We start from the raw sequence: 21601 nt of genomic DNA, 5'->3' as shown, positions 1-21601 counted from the left end.
GTACAAAAACATAATATACATACAAGCAAGACATATTAAATTTTTGTGGCGCATGTCGATTATAAAAACAAATTTGTCATATAGGCAGATAAATACCTGTGATAAAGGTTGATTATAAAAATTAAAAATAAAATGGATAAAGGGGTTTAGAGCAAGAAGATGAACAAGAATTAACCAAAAATTAAAAAAATACAAAATACAAAATAAAAAAGAAGAAGAAGAAGAAATAATTAGAAAGAAATATAATAAATCTTATTATGAATGAGATAATTATGGATAATAAATAATTGGGTAAATTACACAAAACTACCTCAATTATTGGTCTCACGACAATATCATACATCATCTTTTAAAATTGACAATGTCATACCTCATCTTTAGAATTTGGTCAAATGTTATACCTTCTGTTAACTTGGCCGTAAATTTCTCAGTTAAATGCTGACGTGACTTGATTTGAGGCCTACACCCATTTACCTTGTCCCCTTCCTTGCAACCCAACACCCATCTTCCTTGACCCCTTCCCCTTCCCTGCAATCCAAGTCCAAAACCCAGATCCCTTTTCCTCTTCCCTGCAACCCCGACCCCTTTCCCACCCATGCCAACATCTCCCCCCCCCCCCCCGCCCCCCAGACCCTCGCATTCAGCCATGCCGATCTTGATTGCCCTAAGACCAACCCCCTCATCAACTCTGAATCCGAATTCAAAATGCTCCAGCATCAACTCCGCGGCTCGATTAAGATAATCGATGATTGCTCCTTCAAGGTATTTGATTTCGACATGCTCCATGGCTCCGACGTTCACTGGTGGGGCGCTACCACCCCCAATTTCACTAACCTCACAGTCAGCTTTTCCGTCTCCGATTAGAAGCCCAATGAGACGTACAAAAGCACCAGTTGTATCGTGTGCTTGAAGGAAAATGTCATGTGGGAACGGATCTAGGTCCTCGCCGTGTGGGACGTCCCCACCGCTTCCTTGGAATTTGGATTGGAAGTGGACAGAGAAAGCAGTCCAACCTCACCATCCTCCAGCTCTTCCCCTCCTTTGTCAAGTCCACCCAGGCCCTCACCCACCCGCCGCCTATTCCCCTCCTTCCCTGGAAATCGGATCAAAAGTGGATAAAGAAAGGGTTGGTTTGCCGAATGTTTTGTCCGAGGTGTTTGGTTTTGGTTTGGATTTGAAGATGTTGTTTTCTTATGGGGTTTGGATAAGGTTGAAACTTAATTCCAAGTTGAAGAAAGAATCTTCTTCTTCTTCTTTAACGTCGTTTTCTTTAGCGATAGAAGGATTTAGGGGTGTGGCGGTGAAGGCATTGGGTTTCCAGAACTTGAGGAAGAAGCGGAAGAGCTGGAGGACAATGAAGTTGCATGGAAGGGTGAGGAAAGGTAGGTCTTGGGGGGGGGGAGGGGTAGGGAGGGGAGATGTTGGAATGGGTGGGGATGGGATCGGGGGTTGCAAGGAAGGGATCTGGGTTGCAGGGAAGAGGTTGGGGAAGATGGGTGTTTGGTTTTAATTTTTTTATTTTTTAATATTTTATTAACTTTTTTAATAGAAAGTGAGCCCGAATCAAGTCACATCAGCATTTAACTGAAAAATTTATAACCAAGCTAGCGGAAGGTATAACATTGGATCAAATTCTATGACATTATCAATTTTAAAAAATAAGGTATGATATTGTCATGAGACCAAATTGAGGTAGTTTTGTATAATTTATTCTAAATAATTCTAAACTTAAGGGCATGTTTGGTGGACCGGTCCGGAGAGGAGTTGATATTTCAGACTGGTTAGACTAGGATTGGATTGGATGGCTGCTCACCTGCTGTTTGGTGTAGACTCTCAAATTGAACAGGAAGGATGGGATTCAAAATGTGAAATCTTCTTTTGGTTAGAGAAAATGTGAAACAGATGAATCCCAAAAAACCAGAAAGACCAGATCGAACCCACTCCTCCGCTCACGACCCCACTACGAAGCCCAACCCGTTCAGGATGCCTTTCGCGAAGACACAGCAGCGTGGATCCTACTCGCGACAACCCATTCAAGTCTCCACTCGCAACCTGCTTATGACGCCCTCAAACCTGCACATCAGATCCGCGACATCTCGACGACGACCCACCCACCTAACAATGCTGTCGTAACCCCCACGCCCCTTGCAACCCATCACACTGCTCATGACCCGCAACCCACCCACGACGCCACGCCACTCACAGTTCGTTGCAGAATTGCTGAGATTAGATGAATCTTTGAAGATAGGAGAGGAGATGCCTTAGTAGAAGAATGTCGGATTCGTAACCTGTGGTTCAGGTTGGGTTACGTAGCCCGTCCTATTTGGGATTTGAATCCAGCACTCAAATCCTGACCGTGATACAAATTGCATCATCAAACACGGGTTGAGACTCAAATTCAAATTAATTAAGCCAGCCCACCAAACCGACTTAAGAGATTTGACTTATTTTAATAAAATGCACTATTCCTAGTAGAGAATTGTTATTGGTACTGTTCTAAAAATTCTCGTCTAATCACTAGGCGACTAGCTATCATCCCGATTAATGTCTAGACATTTGAAAATTAAGAAATGGTGCCTATGCTTGCTGAGGCAACCACCTAAACCGCCTAGCCTGCCAAACATGTATAGGTCATGACTCACTTAGATTGAAAATAAATAACTTTTATTTTGCATTTTATTTTTTTTAATAAATTGTAAAAGACTTATTGCATACTTAAATGAACACATATTATAAGTTTGTTCCCTATGTTTTCATTATATTACAATACTTCATAATATATATGTCATTCTATTTTGTAGTTTATGATAAAATTATACACACACACATAGGCCCTTTAACAAGAGGGATCCCCATTTTTTTTGAAAAATGGGGACACCCTCTTGGCCATTCGATTGACTTTAATGAAATTGTGTGGTTGAGATTAAATCACAGACCACACAATCTCAACCAAACAATTTCCCACACAATTTCATTAAAACCAAATCTAACGGTCAAGAGGGTGTTCTCAATTTTTTTTTTTTTTTTTAAATGGGGATCCCTCGTGTTAAATGATCCTCTATATATATAAAAAGTACAAGCAAACACTTATTTACGCGAAATATAATATATTTACTTAATTTCGTCTAGTACACCTAGGCGCCCGCCTAGCCGCTAGGCCCCAACCCGTCACTCGACTAGCGCCTAGCGTCTTTTAGAACCTTAATTAATGGTACTTCAAAAATCTTATTTTTCACTCCTCATAAGTGTATTTTTCTTCTTAAATATAGAAAGTTTGGAGTACAAAATGAGAATTTTAAAATGCCAATAACATTTCCCTTTCTAATATTGGATAAAAAAATGGGAGGTTTAACAAAACACTCCCGCTACTGTTCACTTTTAACGAAAAAACACATTTATACATTTCTCTGGTACTATTTACTATACCTTTAAAAAAAACTTTTCATTAAAAATGAAGTTTTTTAAAACCTTTTATTAGTTTTTCTTAAAAAAATTGGACTTATATCAAGTTTTTCCCTTTTTTATTTGGATTCTTTTTAGTTCGAGGAACCACCAAATTCAATTTACGATGCCTTTCTATTTGATTGTAGTTCTTCTTAAGTGATAAATTCACTGTCGTTTCTTCTAAAAAAATAAAAAATAAAAAGAATTGGAATTTGTTCATCGCATTTAAGACAAATAAGAAGCTCATTATTCTATGGATGGCTTCTGCTTTATTAGTTTAGGACTATATAGTTTACTACATCTCTCCATAAAATTATGAAGTAGCTACAAACATTAAGAAATAAACTATATATGCATAAATGCAAGAAACAATCATGACTCATCTCCGGTGAGTCCATTTCGGGCATGAAATTAATCAAAGCCTATGTGGTACAAGAGTACCATAAGACAGTGGAGCTCGTGGCAGATGATCGGACTTTTTCTCGTTTGATCCCGAATGCGGTATTTTACAAGGAATGTAAATCATTTCCTTCTCGTTGGGACACTTTCTAGGCTTGGAGAAGAATGTAGCACATTCCTCGTTTATTCTCTGATTTGGTTGGTCCAAAATGCAGTTCTTACTAACATCAAGCTTCTTTCTGTCAATCAATTTCTGGCACTCTGGACCGACCTTTGTGAAATAGTTGTCTGCCAAAGACAAGTTCTCCAGGTTAGACAACTTGCACACCATCTCAGGCACTGGTCCGTAGAGCTTGTTCTTGGCCAAGTTTAGAAACTCAATCTTGGCTAAGCAAGCAAATGAGGCTGGGATTGGGCCTGTTAAGCAGTTGGAACTCGCGTCGAATACGGTGGCCTGATTTAGGTACCCAATTTCATAAGGCAGACACCCTGTAAAGCAGAATTTTAAATATCATATAAGATACAATCCGCAAGCGTTAACATGAAATTAAATGTTGTTGGCTGATACTGAGTACCAATCAACATATGACTATAGTTGTATCCTTGATATTTTGTAGATATTAATAATAGATATCAACGGAGTACATAGAGTACATAAGCTGGTACATGTTAATTATCTGTTTTTCTATTAAAAAAAAATTGTGTGAATTAAACAAACTCTGGTATTTATTTTCGGTAAGTAAACTTTTTCTTTCTTATAAATTAGGGAAAAAAGAATTACACTAATTACATATTTCAACATTATAGTAAGAGAAATATTAAACTTGGCATTTGTGTCGTGTTTTTTGTGTTTATGTCGTTTACATGACATACTAGATATCTTAACAGGTTGTGTCATATAACACTACATATATATAATGAAAATCTCTACAACTTTTGTAAAGAGATCAACTGTGACACTTGCCACCATAATCCCATAAACCATATATTTAATTTTAATGGTTGATTACGTTTACATTTACACTTCATTCTTCTCACTGAATTTTGTTTTTTCAATTTTTTTTTTAAACATGATCTTTAACGGATGTAAAAAGATCAACGGTTTGGATCATTGATATCATATTCAGATTTTTATGGTTAATGAAAATATTGCTCAGAGTTTATAAAGTCTTTATAAACTATATGATATTGACTTCTATTTCAGTTAACCATAAACACGGAATGTGATATCAACAATCTGAAACGCTCATTTTTCTTTATCCGTTGAAAGATCATGCTTTCAAAAGGAAATTTTGAAAAATGAAATCTAGTGCGAAGAATAGAAAGCAAACAAATCGACAGTTAAATATAAACTATGGTTTATGGAGTACGGTGTCGAATTTCGGAGTTGACCCCTTCACGAAAATTGTAAAACTTGTCAATGAATGATTGTATATTTTCTTTACATCTTCATACTTCTACATTAATTATTATTGATTTTGCACTCAAACAATAAACATTATTCATGAGGATTTTGAGGGTTTTAAAAATCTAAACGAAGATGTAACCAACGTCTAAGCATAGATGATACAATTACGAGCGTTTGTATATTATTATTATTTTTTCGCATTTTTCACACTTTTGCATTAATTATTATGTATTTTATTTATTTTGAACTTTCCCCTAAAACATCAGGTTTGTAGGGTTTTGAAAATTCAAATGACGATGTACTCATCGACGAAGCGTAGAGGATGCAATCACGAGCGTTTGCATTTTTTTTTTTCATATTTTTCGCACTTTAAAATTAATTATTATGAATTTTTCAACGTGCTTTGGCATTTTTAAATTTCTTTGGTATTTTTAATGTGCTTTGAAATTTTTTAATCTCACTTATACTATGGCTATACATTGTAGTAAGGCTTTTTAGTAGTTTAAAATTATCAAACTAAATTTTTTCTTATCAGGTTGAAACGGATTACACACGGATAAACCTATTAAGAATGTGTGATCCGATAATGATCCGATTAATTAAAGTGTTGACTCGAAATCCGTTATTTCATGTCATTGTGAGTCAAGTTAATAAGTCGTTTAAGAATTTATCAGGTTTAAAAAATATCACTAAACTAAGAGATAATTCATCTGAATTTAATTTCTTCCCACTTAGTCTTTTATAAAAAAATATGACTTTAGCCCTTCAAACTCAATTTTCTTCATATAAAACCCTACATAACCTTTTTACTCAAAGAAAACCCAATGCCTAGGATCCACATAAGCAAATTCATTAACTTCATATTAATTCACACATACATTTTTCACATGCCTAAAATACCCCTATTACATACTTGATGTAGACAATTAATTATAAGGAAATAGTAAATGATTTTGCAACAAGAAAAAAAAGAGACATTAATGTTAAAAATTTATTGCATATTACTTTTTTAGAAAGGTTTTGAATTTTCATAAAACTATTCGATTCAGTTTTTTCACCCTACTCTTGAATACTTTTGAATTTATCCTTCTTTTATTAATATATTAGAACATTGTATTTCATTATCTACATGCACATTAATTTACCTACAAACAATTATACCATGGGTGTAATATAATATCTCTTTTTTACAATGATGCAAAATAATGTTTATACCAACAACAAAAAGTGCCTAACATATGTGACATCCCACATCGCCAAGGGGAGTGAGCCTTATATGTATATTCCCATCTCTACCTAGCACGAGGCCTTTTAGGAGCTCACTGGCTTAGGGTTTCGTTGGAACTCCGAAGTTAAGCAAGTAGCGCGCGAGAGCATTCCCAGGATGGGTGACCCATCGGGAAGTTCTCGTGTGAGTTCCCAAAAACAAAACCTTGAGGGAATGGTAAGCCCAAAGTGGACAATATTGTGCTACGGTGGTGGAGTGGGCCCGGGAAGTGATCCGCCCCTGGCCGGGAAGTGACAATTTGGTATCAAAGCCTAACACTGGTCGCGTGTGTGTCGACGAGGACGTCGGGCCCCTAAAAGGGGTGGATTCTGACATCCCACATCGCCAAGGGGAGTGAGCCTTATATGTATATTCCCATCTCTACCTAGCACGAGGCCTTTTGGGAGCTCACTGGTTTCGGGTTCCGTTGGAACTCCGAAGTTAAGCGAGTAGCGCGCGAGAGCACTCCCAGGATGGGTGACCCATCGGGAAGTTCTCGTGTGAGTTCCCAAAAACAAAACCATGAGGGAATGGTAAGCCCAATGTCACAACCCGTCCCGGAATTTTTAATTCCGAGGACATGAAGTTACGAAGATGCCCTTAAACGGGACTAAGGGGCGTAAAGTTGGCATTAGTTTTTACCTGAAGTTCCTAAACTAATGTTAATTGGAATATTCATTAGTTTTAGGGACTTAAATTTAAGACTTAGAACTAGGTTTATATGTTATAACTTGATGATTTGGGAATTGGGTAGGACCCCACATCCCTCAAATCTCTCCCCCATTTCTGCATCTTGTCTCTCTCTCTCTCCTCCCTCACAAACCTCTCATTCTCTCTCAGTTCTCTCTCTCCTTCGAACTCACACGGACCACCCACAAAACCACCCTAAAACTATACCAACGAAGGATCTAAGACCACCATCGTACTCCTGAAGACCACACGAACACGATGGTACCAATTTTAGGTGAGTTTCACTTCGGAAAACATGGATTTCAATTTCACCGTGTGTGTGCACTGTTCATGCACACGTAAAACTTGATGTTTTTGGGATTTTTAAGCTTGTAGGAAGCTTGGTGAGGTCCTAAGGAGCCTCGGAGTACTTCGTTGGAGAAGTTTGGACGTCGGGATCATTGTGGTCAATGTTGGCCGGAGCTTTCGAGGGTTTTTCCGGGGAATCCACGGTGAGTTAGGGGTCGAGGCAGGTATGGATGTGTTCGTCTCGTCAATACCTTCATTTTGATATATAGTACATCGAAAATGGTTAAGAAATGAAGAAGTTATGACACTTTGAAGTTTACCTAGAAATTCCGGCAAAACACCCACCTCTGGCGAAACCAGTCTGGCGACACGAGGAAGAAGACGCGGGCGTGGGCAGCGCGTGAACAGGGCACGTGGGGGCGCGTGAGAGCTCCAAATTGAGTTGTGAAAATTGTCACGTGTTCGTGACGTCGTGTAGATCACCGTGGTATATTCATACACCCAAATTGAGCAACGTATGAAAAAGTTATTGACGAATGTTTAATGTATGTGCGTTTAAATGATGATTTTATAATTATTCTGTTATAGGTGAAACTTGTACGAACGACGAATGTAACCAAACTAGGCGTGAGGGTTACGAGCCGGCTACTTATCAGTGAGTGGGCAGTTATTTTTCAGTATATATATATATATATACGTATGCTTGACGTATTTCCCAGAAAACATATTTTAAAAGAAATATGAATTAAATATCCTGTCATATATGCATCATATTTTAATATGTGCATTACCATAATTATGCATACTGTTGCATGGTGCTGAGGAGGCCCAGGTAAGCTACATTTGAAATACATTTGATATATGTATGAAATACATTTGATATACGTATGAAATACGTTTGGGGATACGATTGAAATACTATCATCAATTTGGAGCTCTCACGCGCCCCCACGCGCCCTGTTCACGTGCTGCCCACGCGCGCGTCTTCTTCCTCGCGTCGCCGGACTGGTTTCGCCGAAGGTGGGTGTTTTGCCGGAATTTCTAGGTAAACTTCAAAGTGTCATAACTTCTTCATTTCTTAACCATTTTCGACGTACTATATATCAAAATGAAGGTATTGACGAGACGAACACATCCATACCTGCCTCGACCCCTAACTCACCGTGGATTTGCCGGAAAACCCCTCAAAAGCTCCGGCAAACATTGACCACAATGATCCCGACGTCCAAACTTCTCCAACGAAGTACTCCGAGGCTCCTTAGGACCTCACCAAGCTTCCTACAAGCTCCAAAATCCCAAAAACATCAAGTTTTACGTGTGCATGAACAGTGCACACACACGGTGAAATTGAAATCCATGTTTTCCGAAGTGAAACTCACCTAAAATTGGTACCATCGTGTTCGTGTGGTCTTCAGGAGTACGATGGTGGTCTTAGATCCTTCGTTGGTATAGTTTTAGGGTGGTTTTGTGGGTGATCCGTGTGAGTTCAAAGGAGAGAGAGATAACTGAGAGAGAATGAGAGGTTTGTGAGGGAGGAGAGAGAGAGAGAGACAAGATGCAGAAATGGGGGAGAGATTTGAGGGATGTGGGGTCCTACCCAATCCCCAAATCATCAAGTTATAACATATAAACCTAGTTCTATTGTCACATCCGAACCCGTCGTTACCAAGATATTGTCCGCTTTGGCATTCCCTGGCCCGAAGGCAGGGCTACCGCACGGTTTTGTTCCTGTGGACCGGTACTCAGCCGAAGCCAGCGCCTGCCACCCCTCCGGGTCTGTCCACAAAACGCGTCTTGGGAGTAACACGCAGCAGCCGTGGCTCTGGCCCACAACCCAACAGATATTGTCCGCTTTGGGGGCAGGAGCGTCCTCGGACCTCCAGACCCACCCCTCACGGTTTTGTTCCCTCCGCGGAACGCGTCTTGGTAACCAACAAGGTTGCGAATGGATATATAAGGCCAGGACTCGACCCTCGTGTGGCCGATGTGGGATAGGTTTACCAAGCCTATCCACCCCCCTTAGGGAGCCCGACGTCCCCGTCGGCATACCACCAGCACGAGTCCGGCTCTGATACCAAATTGTCACATCCGAACCCGCCGTTACCAAGATATTGTCCGCTTTGGCATTCCCTGGCCCGAAGGCAGGGCTACCGCACGGTTTTGTTCCTGTGGACCGGTACTCAGCCGAAGCCAGCGCCTACCACCCCTCCGGGTCTGTCCACAAAACGCGTCTTGGGAGTAACACGCAGCAGCCGTGGCTCTGGCCCACAACCCAACAGATATTGTCCGTTTTGGGGGCAGGAGCGTCCTCGGACCTCCAGACCCACCCCTCACGGTTTTGTTCCCTCCGCGGAACGCGTCTTGGTAACCAACAAGGTTGCGAATGGATATATAAGGCCAGGACTCGACCCTCGTGTGGCCGATGTGGGATAGGTTTACCAAGCCTCAAATTGTCACATCCCGACCCTTCAACTCCGAAGATATTGTCCGCTTTGGCATTCCCCGCCCGAAATGGGGCTACCGCACGGCTTTGCTTCTGTGGGCCGGTACTTGGGCCGTAGCCCAGCGCCTGCCACACCCCTACTGGGCGCCCACAAAAGGCCTCTTCGAAGTTAAGGAGCCAGGCATGGACTTATAAGGCCAGGACTCGACCCTCGTGTGGCCGATGTGGGATGTAACATCCTCCCCCCGTAGGGGTGCCCGACGTCCCCGTCGGCACATCGAACCAGCACGAGTCCGGCTCTGATACCAAATTGTCACATCCCGACCCTTCAACTCCGAAGATATTGTCCGCTTTGGCATTCCCCGCCCGAAAGGGGGCTACCGCACGGCTTTGCTTCTGTGGGCCGGTACTTGGTTTCTCGATTGGTGAAGGTTTGAGTTGGTTTGTATGTGTGTCCGTGTGTAGAAGGAGAAGAAGAAGATGAACTCGGGGAGGAAGAGAGAGAGAGAGAGAGAGTAGACAGAGAAGACAGAGTGAGGGAATGAGGGAGGGAATCCCGGAAAGAAAAAGAAAATGTATGAGTGTGGGTGGTCCCACAACACCACACAACACAAAAATACACGTAAAATAACGACTAGGGGGTAAAATCGTAAATTCATACGTACGTTTTAATAAATCCCGGGACGGGATGTTACATCTAAGTCTTAAATTTAAGTCCCTAAAACTAATGAATATTCCAATTAACATTAGTTTAGGAACTTCAGGTAAAAACTAATGCCAACTTTACGCCCCTTAGTCCCGTTTAAGGGCATCTTGGTAACTTCACGTCCTCGGAATTAAAAATTCCGGGACGGGTTGTGACACCCAAAGCAGACAATATCGTGCTACGGTGGTGGAGTAGGCCCGGGAAGTGATCCGCCCCGGGCGGGGATGTGACACATATTTACTAATACATGGAAAATAATTTACCTATATTAAGAAGAAATGTAGTTTGATGCATAGTATTAAAAATACTATGTTACACCCATGTTTATACAACAACAAACTGTGCCTAACATTTCTAACAATACATGAAAAATAATTTACCTACAAGTTAGAGAAATGTTATTTGGTTGGTTGTAGTAGAAATTTTTTTAATAATTGGAAAAATTAAATATAACTAGGTGTAGTGTAATTTTTTTTATATAATTAGAAAAATTAATTTACCTACCTACTCTTTGAAATGTTCATTTCCAATGATGCAAAATGTTCATAACCTAACTACAAATTAATTTCCAATAATTTACCTACAACAATTATACCATGGGTGTAATGTAATCTTTCTTTACAATGACACAAAATATTGTATGTACCAACAACAGAACTTGCCTAACATAAGTACTTGTGCATGGAAAATAATTTACCTGTAACAAAAGAAATGCAGTTTGATGTATAAAATCAACAATATTATGTTCCACTCATGTTTATACAACAACAAAACGTGTCTAACACATATAAAAATACATAGAAAATAATTTACCTACAAGTTAGAGGAATGTTATTTGATTCAAAATATATAATATAGGTGTAGTATTTTTTTTTTAAATAATTGGAACAAACTAATTTACCTACCAATTAATATGCATAAAATTGCTACAAAATATATCTCAAAAAAAAAAAACTACTTTTCTAGTTTGCAATAGATACTGTTAATGCAAACACTTTTTTCATTTTATTTTACTTTTTCTACTACTTTAAATTTGGCATAAATTTAGGAATTTGGAAAAGAGACCATAAAGTATGAGTGACATTAGTGTAAATAAGTTGTATTAATAGGTCAATAGTGTTTCTATATATTTGCAAATTTTAAATTTGGGCTTAAACTGAATTTTTAAAGATAGATGAGTTTTTATCTAGAAATAATGGATTGTAAGGGTCAAAATCTAAAGCATCCTAAAATAAACAAATAATTAAAAAAGACTGCGATTTTTTTTTTTTAATATTATCGAAATTTTGGACCATACCTGAAAGTTGGTTCCCAAGGAAGAGAACCTCATAAAGGGTTCTGGATGCTTGACCAATGCTTCTTGGGATCGGACCGGTGAAATTGTTGTTGGCAAAAGTGAAGTAATGGGCAGGTGAGGAGCCAAGATAGTCAGGGATCTGCTGAGTGAAACCGTTGTTGTTGAGGAATAGCACATCAACGTCTAGTTTGATGACTCGGGCTGGGACCGGACCGGCAAAGAAGTTGAACCGGAGGTCCAAAAATGTCAAATTTGTTGCTGTTAAAACCTCGTACGGAAACCCTCCGGATAGCTTGTTGTTGCTGAGATCGAGCTCGTAGAAGTATCGAAGCATGGCAGTGCCAATCGGGACTGAGCCTGTGAAGTTGTTGGAGTTTGCATGGAAGAACACCAAATCTTCTAACTTGTCAAGGAAGCCATCGAGTGGAAGTTTATTGTTGTAACCACCCAACATAGCCCCGTTGATGTCTATACCGGAGACTGTTTTCTGCTTGTAGACAGGATGAATGGCGCAGACAAAGCCCTTGTATCTGCAAATATTTGGACCCTGCCATGTCTTTGCGAAGCCCTTTGGGTCGGACTTGATTTTTGCTACGAACCTTTTAACCACATTGAAGGCAACTTCAAGTCGCTCGCTTTCAAAGGGGCCGGAGGAAGGTGGCGGCGGTGATTTTGGTGGCATTGGCGGTGGTGGAGACTGTAGTTTTGGAGGTGGCTGCAGTGGCAGTGATGGAGGAGGCGGCGGGCATGGAGGGGGAGGAGGGGGAGGACAATCTTCGTATTCAGGGGAGGGAGCAGGAGGGCTGGCCTCACCTCCTCCTCCACCTATGATTATCTCCAAGGCTTCAACCTTATAATGGTACAAACATAAATGCACCAAAAATGTTGAGATCAGAAGTGAAGAAAAGAAAGAGAAGGTAGTCATGTCTGGTTGTTGAAGCTCAATGAATGAAGAGTAGTTAGAAATAGTGAGGAGATACTAATATGTAATAAAATAAATTTTGTATATTAAGGAGATTAAGAAGGAAGACTTGAAGTAAGAAAGAAGAGTAAAGGGTCATGAGGAAACAGATAAACTTGCCAGCCAAAAATGTTTGTTTGACGGTGAGAGTTGAGCTCTCATTATTATACATTGCTGTTTGCCATTCACTCTGATTCCTTGCATTATTTTTATATTTGCTTTATAATGTCTATTGGTGGCCTACCAAAAGTCTAGAAGTTTGGCCTTTATTACAGTATTAGAATGGAAATATACGTCCAAATGAAGATTTTGGGCTTGAAAGAGAATTGCAGAAAAAGTAGGTTTATAGTAGTAAAATTGTTACTCTTACACTATATTTGTACCATCTCTTAGGAGATGGGACATGCATGTGTCTGTGGGTTATACCTTTATTAGAAAGATGATACAAATGATGATACAAATATTTCATTTCTCTTGTAGACGTGATTGAAATTGGAAGAAAAATACACCACTTGACTTGCTTGATTGGAAATTGGAAGAAAAATACACCGCTTGACTTGTTTGATTGGGTAGAGCTGAACCATTTACTCAACATGCTGCTAGGATTAGATGGGATTATTATTTGTAAATTGCATTTAATTTATGTAAATGGTTCACCTGCTACAGGACTCTTGTAACTGTAGGTCTCCTTGTGAATAAAGCCATGTAAAGGTTACGTTTTCATCAATGAGAATCAGAAAGTTCACAGGAAGCATTGATACTTCCACCGCTTGAGGTTGCTTTCAAAAAAATTAAAAAAATAAAAAATAATTTCATCTAATCCTAGCAGCTGAACCATTCATTCAACAGGTAGAAAGAGGATTACTGAAGTGCTTTTCCAAAAAAATGACTTGTCAATAAATGGTCCCTTGTTCTCTCCGCTGTGGGAGCCCTCCGTGGTGAGTGTCCCTTCTCTCCGTGTGGGAGTGTGCTAGGTGTTTGGTTCAGGTTCCCATTCTCTGTGTTGTCTGCAGTGGGGTAGCTGGGTTTTGAGGTGAGACTAAGTGCGATCCTGTTGTTTGAGGTTAGGCTGTCCCGTTGTTTGGTGAGTCGAGGAGTGGGGGAGGGGTGAGGTAATTCTTCCACCCAAATTTGATGGAGGGGGTTGGGGGTATTTATTATGGGAGGTCACCTACCAAAGGCAATGAAATTAATGGCAGCCCACCTACTGCCAAATCGAATTTATGGCGCAGGAGGAGAAATCCTGAAGGAAGACACAGAGGCCCAAAAATCACAATTTTCTCTGTGGTTTTGCTGCTTGCAGTTCAGATAGAAAAAAGGCAACCAAGGAACAGAATAGAGGTAAGAAATAACAAGTGGGGGTCCAAGGGAACATCTGAGTTTAAAACAGCAAACTGCAGAAGAACTGATCGCCAGGAAAGAGGAGACAAGGAAAGCAGCTGGAAAATGACGAGTCAAGAGGTGGAGGAACTGGTGGTCCACCTGGAGAAGTCGATGGAGGTAACGAATATGGAGCGAGGGATTAAGCTGGTGGGAACTGCCCTAACCAACAAAGTGTTAAATAAATGGGGAATCAGAAACATCCTGAGAGCTGGGTGGAAGGAAATGGGGGATTTTGAAGTCAAATGGGCTCATGGAAACACTTTTATCATCACAGTGCAGGATGAAAGCTCGGCTGAGCGGATTTTGAGTCAAGTACCATGGGCGGTTATGAAGCAGAATTTTTCTATTAAACGATGGCCAGCAGATCTAGCAATAGAGGAAATTCCCATGGAGCTGGTTCCCTTCTGGGTTCAAATCCGGGGGGTGCCTTTATGCTTATGTACAGAAACCAATGTACGACGTCTGGCCAAAGAGATTGGAGAGGTATTGGAGATTGAGGATTTGGCAAAGGCTCGGGGCTTCCTCAGGGTGCGGGTGATGGTTAATACAAAAATGCCTTTAGCTAAAGGATGTTGGATACCGCGGGAGAGTAACAAGGACTCGTGGATTGAATTCCGATATGAAAGACTCCAGGATTTTTGCTATAAATGTGGGAGGATAGGACATGCAAATACCGAGTGTTCTTTTGAGAATGGGCAGAGCTCCACAGTAGGGTATGGTGAATGGACGAAAACGGGGCCTATTAGAGAGGAAATAATTAAGCCAAAACCGCTGGTGGTTAAGTTGGGAGAAATGAGACATGCTGGTACTATCAGAGGAGAGGAACAGCGCAATACGCAGCGGCGCGTGGGGTTCACGGTGGAGACGGAGCGTCAGGAAGATGAAGAACCAGTGAGGGGGACAACAAGTCAAGTGGAGGCACACAATCCAAGGAGAAGTCAGAAAAAGTGGCAAAGGATGAAGAATAGAAAGGAGGGTCAGGATGGGAGCTCCCAATAGTGGGTGATAGATGGAAACATGGCCCAGATGGCCCAGCAAGTGTTAATGGGAATTGGGTGTTTGGGCCCTCAATCCACTACCATATTTAATTTACCTAACCCACTTTATCTTACCCAGGCAGACCGAGACCAAGAGTTAGAGGAAACGGGAGAAGTTGCTCAAGGCCCAATCAGGGGAAAAGGTGGACACACTACAAAAATTACCAAAGGCGCCCCGAATTGGGGAAAGTCTTATGTTCCAGAGCCGATGGCTTCGTCGGCTAGGCAGAATTTGCGAGGGAGGGAGGGCATGCCGAGGAGTGAGACTAGTGGGCAACACTGGAGTTCGGATGGAGGGTGGAGTTGTGGGGCAAAGAGGGGTAGTCTGGAGACAAATCACTGTTCGCTCAAAAGAAACAAGCTGGGGGCAGGAAATGCTGAAGGAAAAACCTTGGAATTGTATCTATCTAGGAAATTGGCAACTGTGGCGAGTCCGGTAGAAGAGAAGGAGGACAGTGCTGAAGAGCATGCGGAGACGAGGTTGCTTGAGTCGACAACAAAGTGGGAGCTTACTGGAACTAAGGGTGGTGGCGGCTGGCCCACAACAGCCGCAAGGGAGCCATGACGTACCTTGTATGGAACTGCCGTGGTCTAGGGTCGGACACGGTAGTTCGGGCTCTACATGGGCTCATTAGGAAACACAGGCCTACTATGATTTTTCTTGCTGAAACAAAGATGAGAGATAATAGAGTTGATGGAGTAAAACGTCGAATGGGATATCGAAATGGGTTTCATGTTTCCCCCATTGGGAGAGCTGGGGGCCTCAGTATGTGGTGGGATGATTCTGTTGAGGTAACGATTGGTTATACTTCCAAAAATATTATTGATGCTAACATCAATTTTGTGGACTCGGTTCGAATGGCTCGGGTTACTTGGGTTTACGGTACTGCATATAGGAATGAAAAACTGGAATTTTGGCGGTGGATGAAAGAATGGTTTAAACCGACTGCTATTCCGTGGTTTTGCGGAGGAGATTTCAATGAGATCCTTTGGGATTATGAAAAATCTGGAGGAGCTAGTTTGAACTGTAACCGACCAAGGTACCTGGAGGAATTTTTAAATGGCACGGAGCTTATGGACCTGGACTATAATGGGCCTTGCTTTACGTGGAGAGGAATGAGAAATGGTCAACTGGTTGATGAGCGGTTGGATAGGGGCTTGGCTAATAGGCAGTGGCAAGATAGCTGGCCCAATACAATGGTTGTTCATGAAACTGTTCTTGGGTCGGACCACTGCCCCCTAATAATTCAATATCAACTTCGGGATCAAAAAAGGAAGAAGCTTTTTCGTTTTGAAGCGTTCTGGACCAAAGAGGTAAGGTGTAAAGAAATAGTGGATCGTTGTTGGAGGCAACACTGCAGTGGTGACGGAATCATGAAATGGCAGAAAAAATTGAGGGAGTGTCGAGTAAAGTTAAGCAAGTGGAGTCAGCAGGAATTTAAAGCGAGAGGGCGCGACATTGAGGACCTTACAAACAGGCTGGGGGTGCTTCAACATAATTGGCGAAAAAACTGGGAGGAAATTAAGACGGTTTTGGAGCGAATTGCCAGATTGGGGGAGGTGGAGGAGCAATTTTGGCAGCAGCGATCGCGAGTGAAGTGGCTCAGGGAGGGTGATGCGAATACGGCCTTTTTCCATCAGTCAACGCTTCAACGGAGAAGGAGGAAAAAGGTAGTAAAGATTAAGGATGGGAATGGAAGTTGGATTGATAATCAGTACGAGGTTCAGAGGTATATTGAAGAACACTTCAAAGTCTTTTCTCTACTTCTGGCCCAAGGGAGTGGGGCTGCATTTTGGACTGCTTACAACACAAGGTAAGTGATGAGATGAATGCTGGCTTAATAAGCCCGGTGTCAATGGAGGAAGTCCAGACGGCAGCTTTACAAATGGGGGGAATGAAAGCCCCGGGTCCTGATGGATTTCAGGGGATTTTCTACCACTCATACTGGAACTCTCTTATGGAGGATGTAAATGGAATTGTGCAGGATTTTATGCTGGGGATCTCGGACCCGCAACGGCTCAATTCGACACACATAGTGTTGGTGCCGAAGATCACAAATCCCGACTCGGTAGGGCATTTCAGACCTATTAGCTTGTGCAATTATTCCTACAAGATTGTGTCAAAAATACTGGCGAATCGCCTCAAGCCTCTTCTATCGGAGATTATTTCCTCTACCCAAAGCGCTTCGTGATGGGAAGACAAATTCAAGATAACATTGGGATTGCTCATGAGATGTTCCACTTTCTGAAACTTCGAAAGGCAAAGAGTAAGTTTGAGATGGGAGTGAAGCTTGATATGCATAAGGCATACGATCGGGTTGAATGGGATTTCCTCGAGGCAGTCATGGAAAAGTTGGGGTTCTGTCAACAGTGGAGGAAGCTTGTTATGGGATGTGTTAAAACAGTGGATTTTGCTATACTCCTGAATGGGCAACCAGGGGAGAATTTCATACCATCTAGGGGGATCCGGCAAGGAGACCCGCTATCTCCGTATTTATTCATTCTTGTTGGCGAGGTTTTGGCTCGGCTGCTTCAACAGGCGGTGGATAGGAGGAAGCTTAATGGCATTCAGCTAAACCATGGATGCCCGACTATTTCACACTTATTTTTTGCGGATGACACTTTGATCTTCTTGCGTGCTGATAAACAAAACTGTGATAGTTTGTTGAGGATTTTAAATGATTATTGTCATGCTTCTGGTCAACAGGTGAATTATCAGAAGTCGTGTATTTTCTTTGGAGCAAACGTGCCTAGCAGCTTGTCAGCTGAGCTAAGTCATATTGTTGGCATGCCTTTGGCAAAGGATCCGGGGAAGTATCTTGGTCTCCCGGCTATCTGGGGTCGATCGAAACGGCAAGGGCTTGCTTTTGTGAAGGAAAGAATTCTGGAAAAAGTTCAGGGATGGAAACAGTGCACCCTCTCTCAAGCAGGAAAAGAAATAATGATTAAGGCGGTAATTCAAGCTATCCCTGCCTATCCCATGCATCTTTTTAAGTTTCCTACCACTCTGTGTTCCGAATTTGACGCTGTAATTGCTGAGTTTTGGTGGGGGAAGACAGGGGGGGAGAAAAGTATACACTGGGTCTCTCGGGATATGTTGGGATATCCGAAGCTGGAAGGAGGTATGGGGTTCCGAAATTTTCGAGAATTTAATGATGCTTTGCTTGCTAAACAGTGCTGGAGATTGATACATGATCCAAACTCGTTATGGGCGCGGATTCTTAAAGCCCGTTATTTTCCTCACTGCTCGTTCCTGGAAGCGACTTTGGGGGGAAGAGCTTCTTGGGGATGGTCAAGTTTGTTGGTGGGGCGCGGGATTCTTCAGGAAGGAGCTCATTGGCAGATTATGAATGGAAGAAGTATCAGGTTGTGGCATGATAGGTGGGTGCCGTCTATCACTGCTGGGAAACCTACGGCCATTGGAGATGTAAGAGTGTCTCGGAATATGCGGGTGAATACAATGATTAATGATGTGTCCGGAACCTGGAATATTGAGGCCATTAGGCCTCTTATATCGGTGGAGGATTATGATGCCATTCTGGAAACCTCCATAGGAGACAGATCCCAAGAGGACAGGATAATTTGGCCGGCTACTAAGAATGGGGTGTATTCGGTGAGATCTGGATATCATTGGAAGCATGCTAGCTCGAGCAATAGGAATGACAGAGCCTCCTCTTCTTCCACTATGATCCCGAACAAAGTTTGGAGAAGTATTTGGCAGCTGAAGACTCCTCCGAAGATCCGGAACTTTATGTGGCGGGCTCTAAATTGGGCGGTGGCAACGATGGAGAATCTGTTCATACGCCGCTGTTCTCCATCCCCGCGTTGCCCAATATGCTCCGACCAGAATGAATCTGTTGAGCACATGCTCCTTCTATGTCCGTGGGTGGAGCCGATTTGGTTTGGTGGTCCGTTGAATTTCAGGGTGAGTAGAGCAAATATCTCGTCTTTTCGAGACTGGGTTATGTATTTAGTCGGGTCTAACTTGGGGTCAAAGGATGAGATGGCTAGGATTTTAAAGTTTGTGGCTATAACCTGCTGGCATATTTGGAAAACCCGGTGTTGCTTTGTTTTTTATCACATGGGGATTAATCCTAATCGAGTCATTTTGGCTATTTGGACTTCGGTGAATGCTTTTTTGGAGGCGACTGATGGCTTTGCTGGCTGTCCTCAGCGGGTTCTGAATCGCTCCAGTCCTCCTGCCCGCTGGGATCCTCCGTGTGGTCCTTTTCTGAAGGTGAATGTGGATGCGAGCTGGGAGGCTAATTCTAGATGTGGGTTTGTGGGTGTAGTGATTCGGGATCATGAGGGGAAGTTTGTGGCTGCTACTCGAGGAAGGATTGGGGCGCCTAGTGCGGCTGCTGCTGAGGCTGCTGCAATTTTGCGTGGGTGTGAGTTGGCAAATGCGTTGGGGTTGGAGAACATCATTGTGGAGTCCGACTCTAAGGAGAATATCCTTTGTTTATCTCAAGGATATTCAAGGGGCAGCTGGGAGGCCTTCCCCGATATCTCGAAGGCTTTGCGTATTGGGGGGACCTTTCAGGAGTGTCGCTGGTCTTGGGTACCGAGATCGGCCAATTTGGCGGCGCATGTTTTGGCGTCGAGAAGTAATCTGGAGATGTGCGGTGTGAATTGGGTAAACCTCCCTCCATCTTCGCTGGTCCGTGTTCTTAACAAGGATGGGTTACCATGCCCCCATTAATTTTTGTTTTGGCCTGGGCGGGGGAGACCGTATCTTTGGTATGGGTCTGCTGAGTTAATCCCCCTCCTGTGCTTTTGATTGTGGTTGCCTTTGTGGCTTGCTCTGTTTGTGCTTCTGTTGTTTGTGGCTTCGGCCCGTTTTAATGGAAGCAGGTTTTCAAAAAAAAAAAAGAAAAAAAAGACTTGTCAATAATTTGTGTCTGTCCTTTCACACGGGCGTGCAAATCCATAAACCCTAAGCTCTCTACTTCACAATTTCCACAAGAACAAAATACACATAGACTTCCAAGTCCATGCCACAACAATTATGCAATTTCTTTTGGAGGGTACCAAAACATGACACATAAGCTTCTGGATTGTTTCAACACATGACATTGACTTCCAAGTCCATGCCACAACAATTATGCAATTTCTTTTGGAGGGTACCAAAACATGACACATAAGCTTCTGGATTGTTTCAACACATGACGCCCAAGTGGGCTTAAGGGGTGAAGTTTGATTTCAATTTGGTACCCCTACTAACTAAAATATAGCATGACACAAACGTTTGGATTGTTTCAAGACATGACACCCAAGTGGGCATAACGGGGTGAAGTTTGATATTCAATTAGGTACTTCTTTTAATTAAGAACTCATTTGAAAGTATTTTTTAAATAATTAAAATCATTTTTATTAAAAATATTTTTTAAACCAATTCTTAGAGCACTTCTAGTGTAGGAAAGCCGTCTTGGGCAATAGGCAACTCAATCCCCTTTAATGAACAGTAACTACCCAAGTGCATCTCTATCCTTAAACTAAATAACCTAGGCAATTTGTATTAAAATATTAGTATTTTTTATTTTATAAAATAATCAAAGATAACTTTATTTTTAATTTCAGATAATAATAAAAAATTGGTTGAAAGTAGTTGAAAATATTAAAATGTAGTGTAAAGTGGAAGAACATGGTCATGTATTTATAGAAAGAAAAAAAGTTATAATTTTTTATGTTTTTATTAGTTTTTTTTTTTTTGTAATTTTTAATAATTTCTATAATTTTTTAATAATTTAAGTTGTGGTTGACGTCATGGTGACGTCACATAGGCAGGTCGCTGGGCTAGACGATTATTGTCTGACTTCTTCATCGGGCTCGTCTTGGATTCAATTGCCCAAGTGGATTGGGTTGCCTATCCCCAAGGCTATAGCAATGGTGGATTCTGGAAAACTACTTTCACTGTTTTCTGTAAGAAGCACATATCCGGTGCTTTTCCCAAAAAACACTTAAAGTGCTTTTAAAACTGAGAATTAATTTCACTAAAAGCCATTTCAACCATTTTGAAAGCTCTTCCAAATGAATTCGAAACTACTACAATAATTTAGGAAACCAAACCGACTATTCGCTAAGATATTGGACCACAAACAAAACGCCTGTAATAGGGTAAAACAAGTAGTTTTACTAAAAACACACACTAAGAGTAATATTTCCTTCATATATAATAAACAAAGCTTATCGGGAGAAGAACATGGTGTCAGATGGTATTGTCAATTGGAGTTATAATATGGATCTTAGGAACCATTATTTTGCTCATGATTGATTGG

The 21601-nt window shown here is 41.6% G+C and overlaps 2 protein-coding genes across 2 annotated transcripts; one reads left to right on the top strand and one right to left on the bottom strand.

Annotated features, from left to right (window-relative positions):
- Positions 1-3668: 3668 nt before the first annotated feature.
- Positions 3669-13011, bottom strand: LOC137725271 (uncharacterized protein At4g06744-like). The gene is made up of 2 exons (XM_068463904.1): positions 11943-13011; positions 3669-4332 (listed from the first exon to the last, which is right to left on the bottom strand). The coding sequence occupies exons 1-2, from the start codon at positions 12865-12867 to the stop codon at positions 3860-3862; spliced, it is 1398 nt and encodes a 465-aa protein (XP_068320005.1). The 5' UTR covers positions 12868-13011; the 3' UTR covers positions 3669-3859.
- Positions 13012-15884: 2873 nt separating this feature from the next.
- On the top strand, positions 15885-17141 carry LOC137724938 (uncharacterized). The gene has a single exon (XM_068463574.1). The coding sequence runs from the start codon at positions 15885-15887 to the stop codon at positions 17139-17141; it is 1257 nt and encodes a 418-aa protein (XP_068319675.1).
- The last annotated feature ends 4460 nt before the right edge of the window (positions 17142-21601 follow it).

Source organism: Pyrus communis, chromosome 2 (genome assembly GCF_963583255.1).
Source record: "Pyrus communis chromosome 2, drPyrComm1.1, whole genome shotgun sequence".
NCBI lineage: Eukaryota > Viridiplantae > Streptophyta > Magnoliopsida > Rosales > Rosaceae > Pyrus > Pyrus communis.
Note: the sequence above shows the minus strand (reverse complement) of the source record. Positions and strands in the feature narration are given on the sequence as shown.

Bases quoted from the DNA above. Each gene is read 5' to 3' on its own strand.
- LOC137725271 (XM_068463904.1), bottom strand. From the start codon at position 12,867: ATGACTACCTTCTCTTTCTTTTCTTCACTTCTGATCTCAACATTTTTG. The intron at 4,333-11,942 runs GTATGGTCCAAA...TCTGCTTTACAG, and splicing joins CCTTGGGAACCAACTTTCAG to GGTGTCTGCCTTATGAAATT.
- LOC137724938 (XM_068463574.1), top strand. From the start codon at position 15,885: ATGACGTACCTTGTATGGAACTGCCGTGGTCTAGGGTCGGACACGGTA.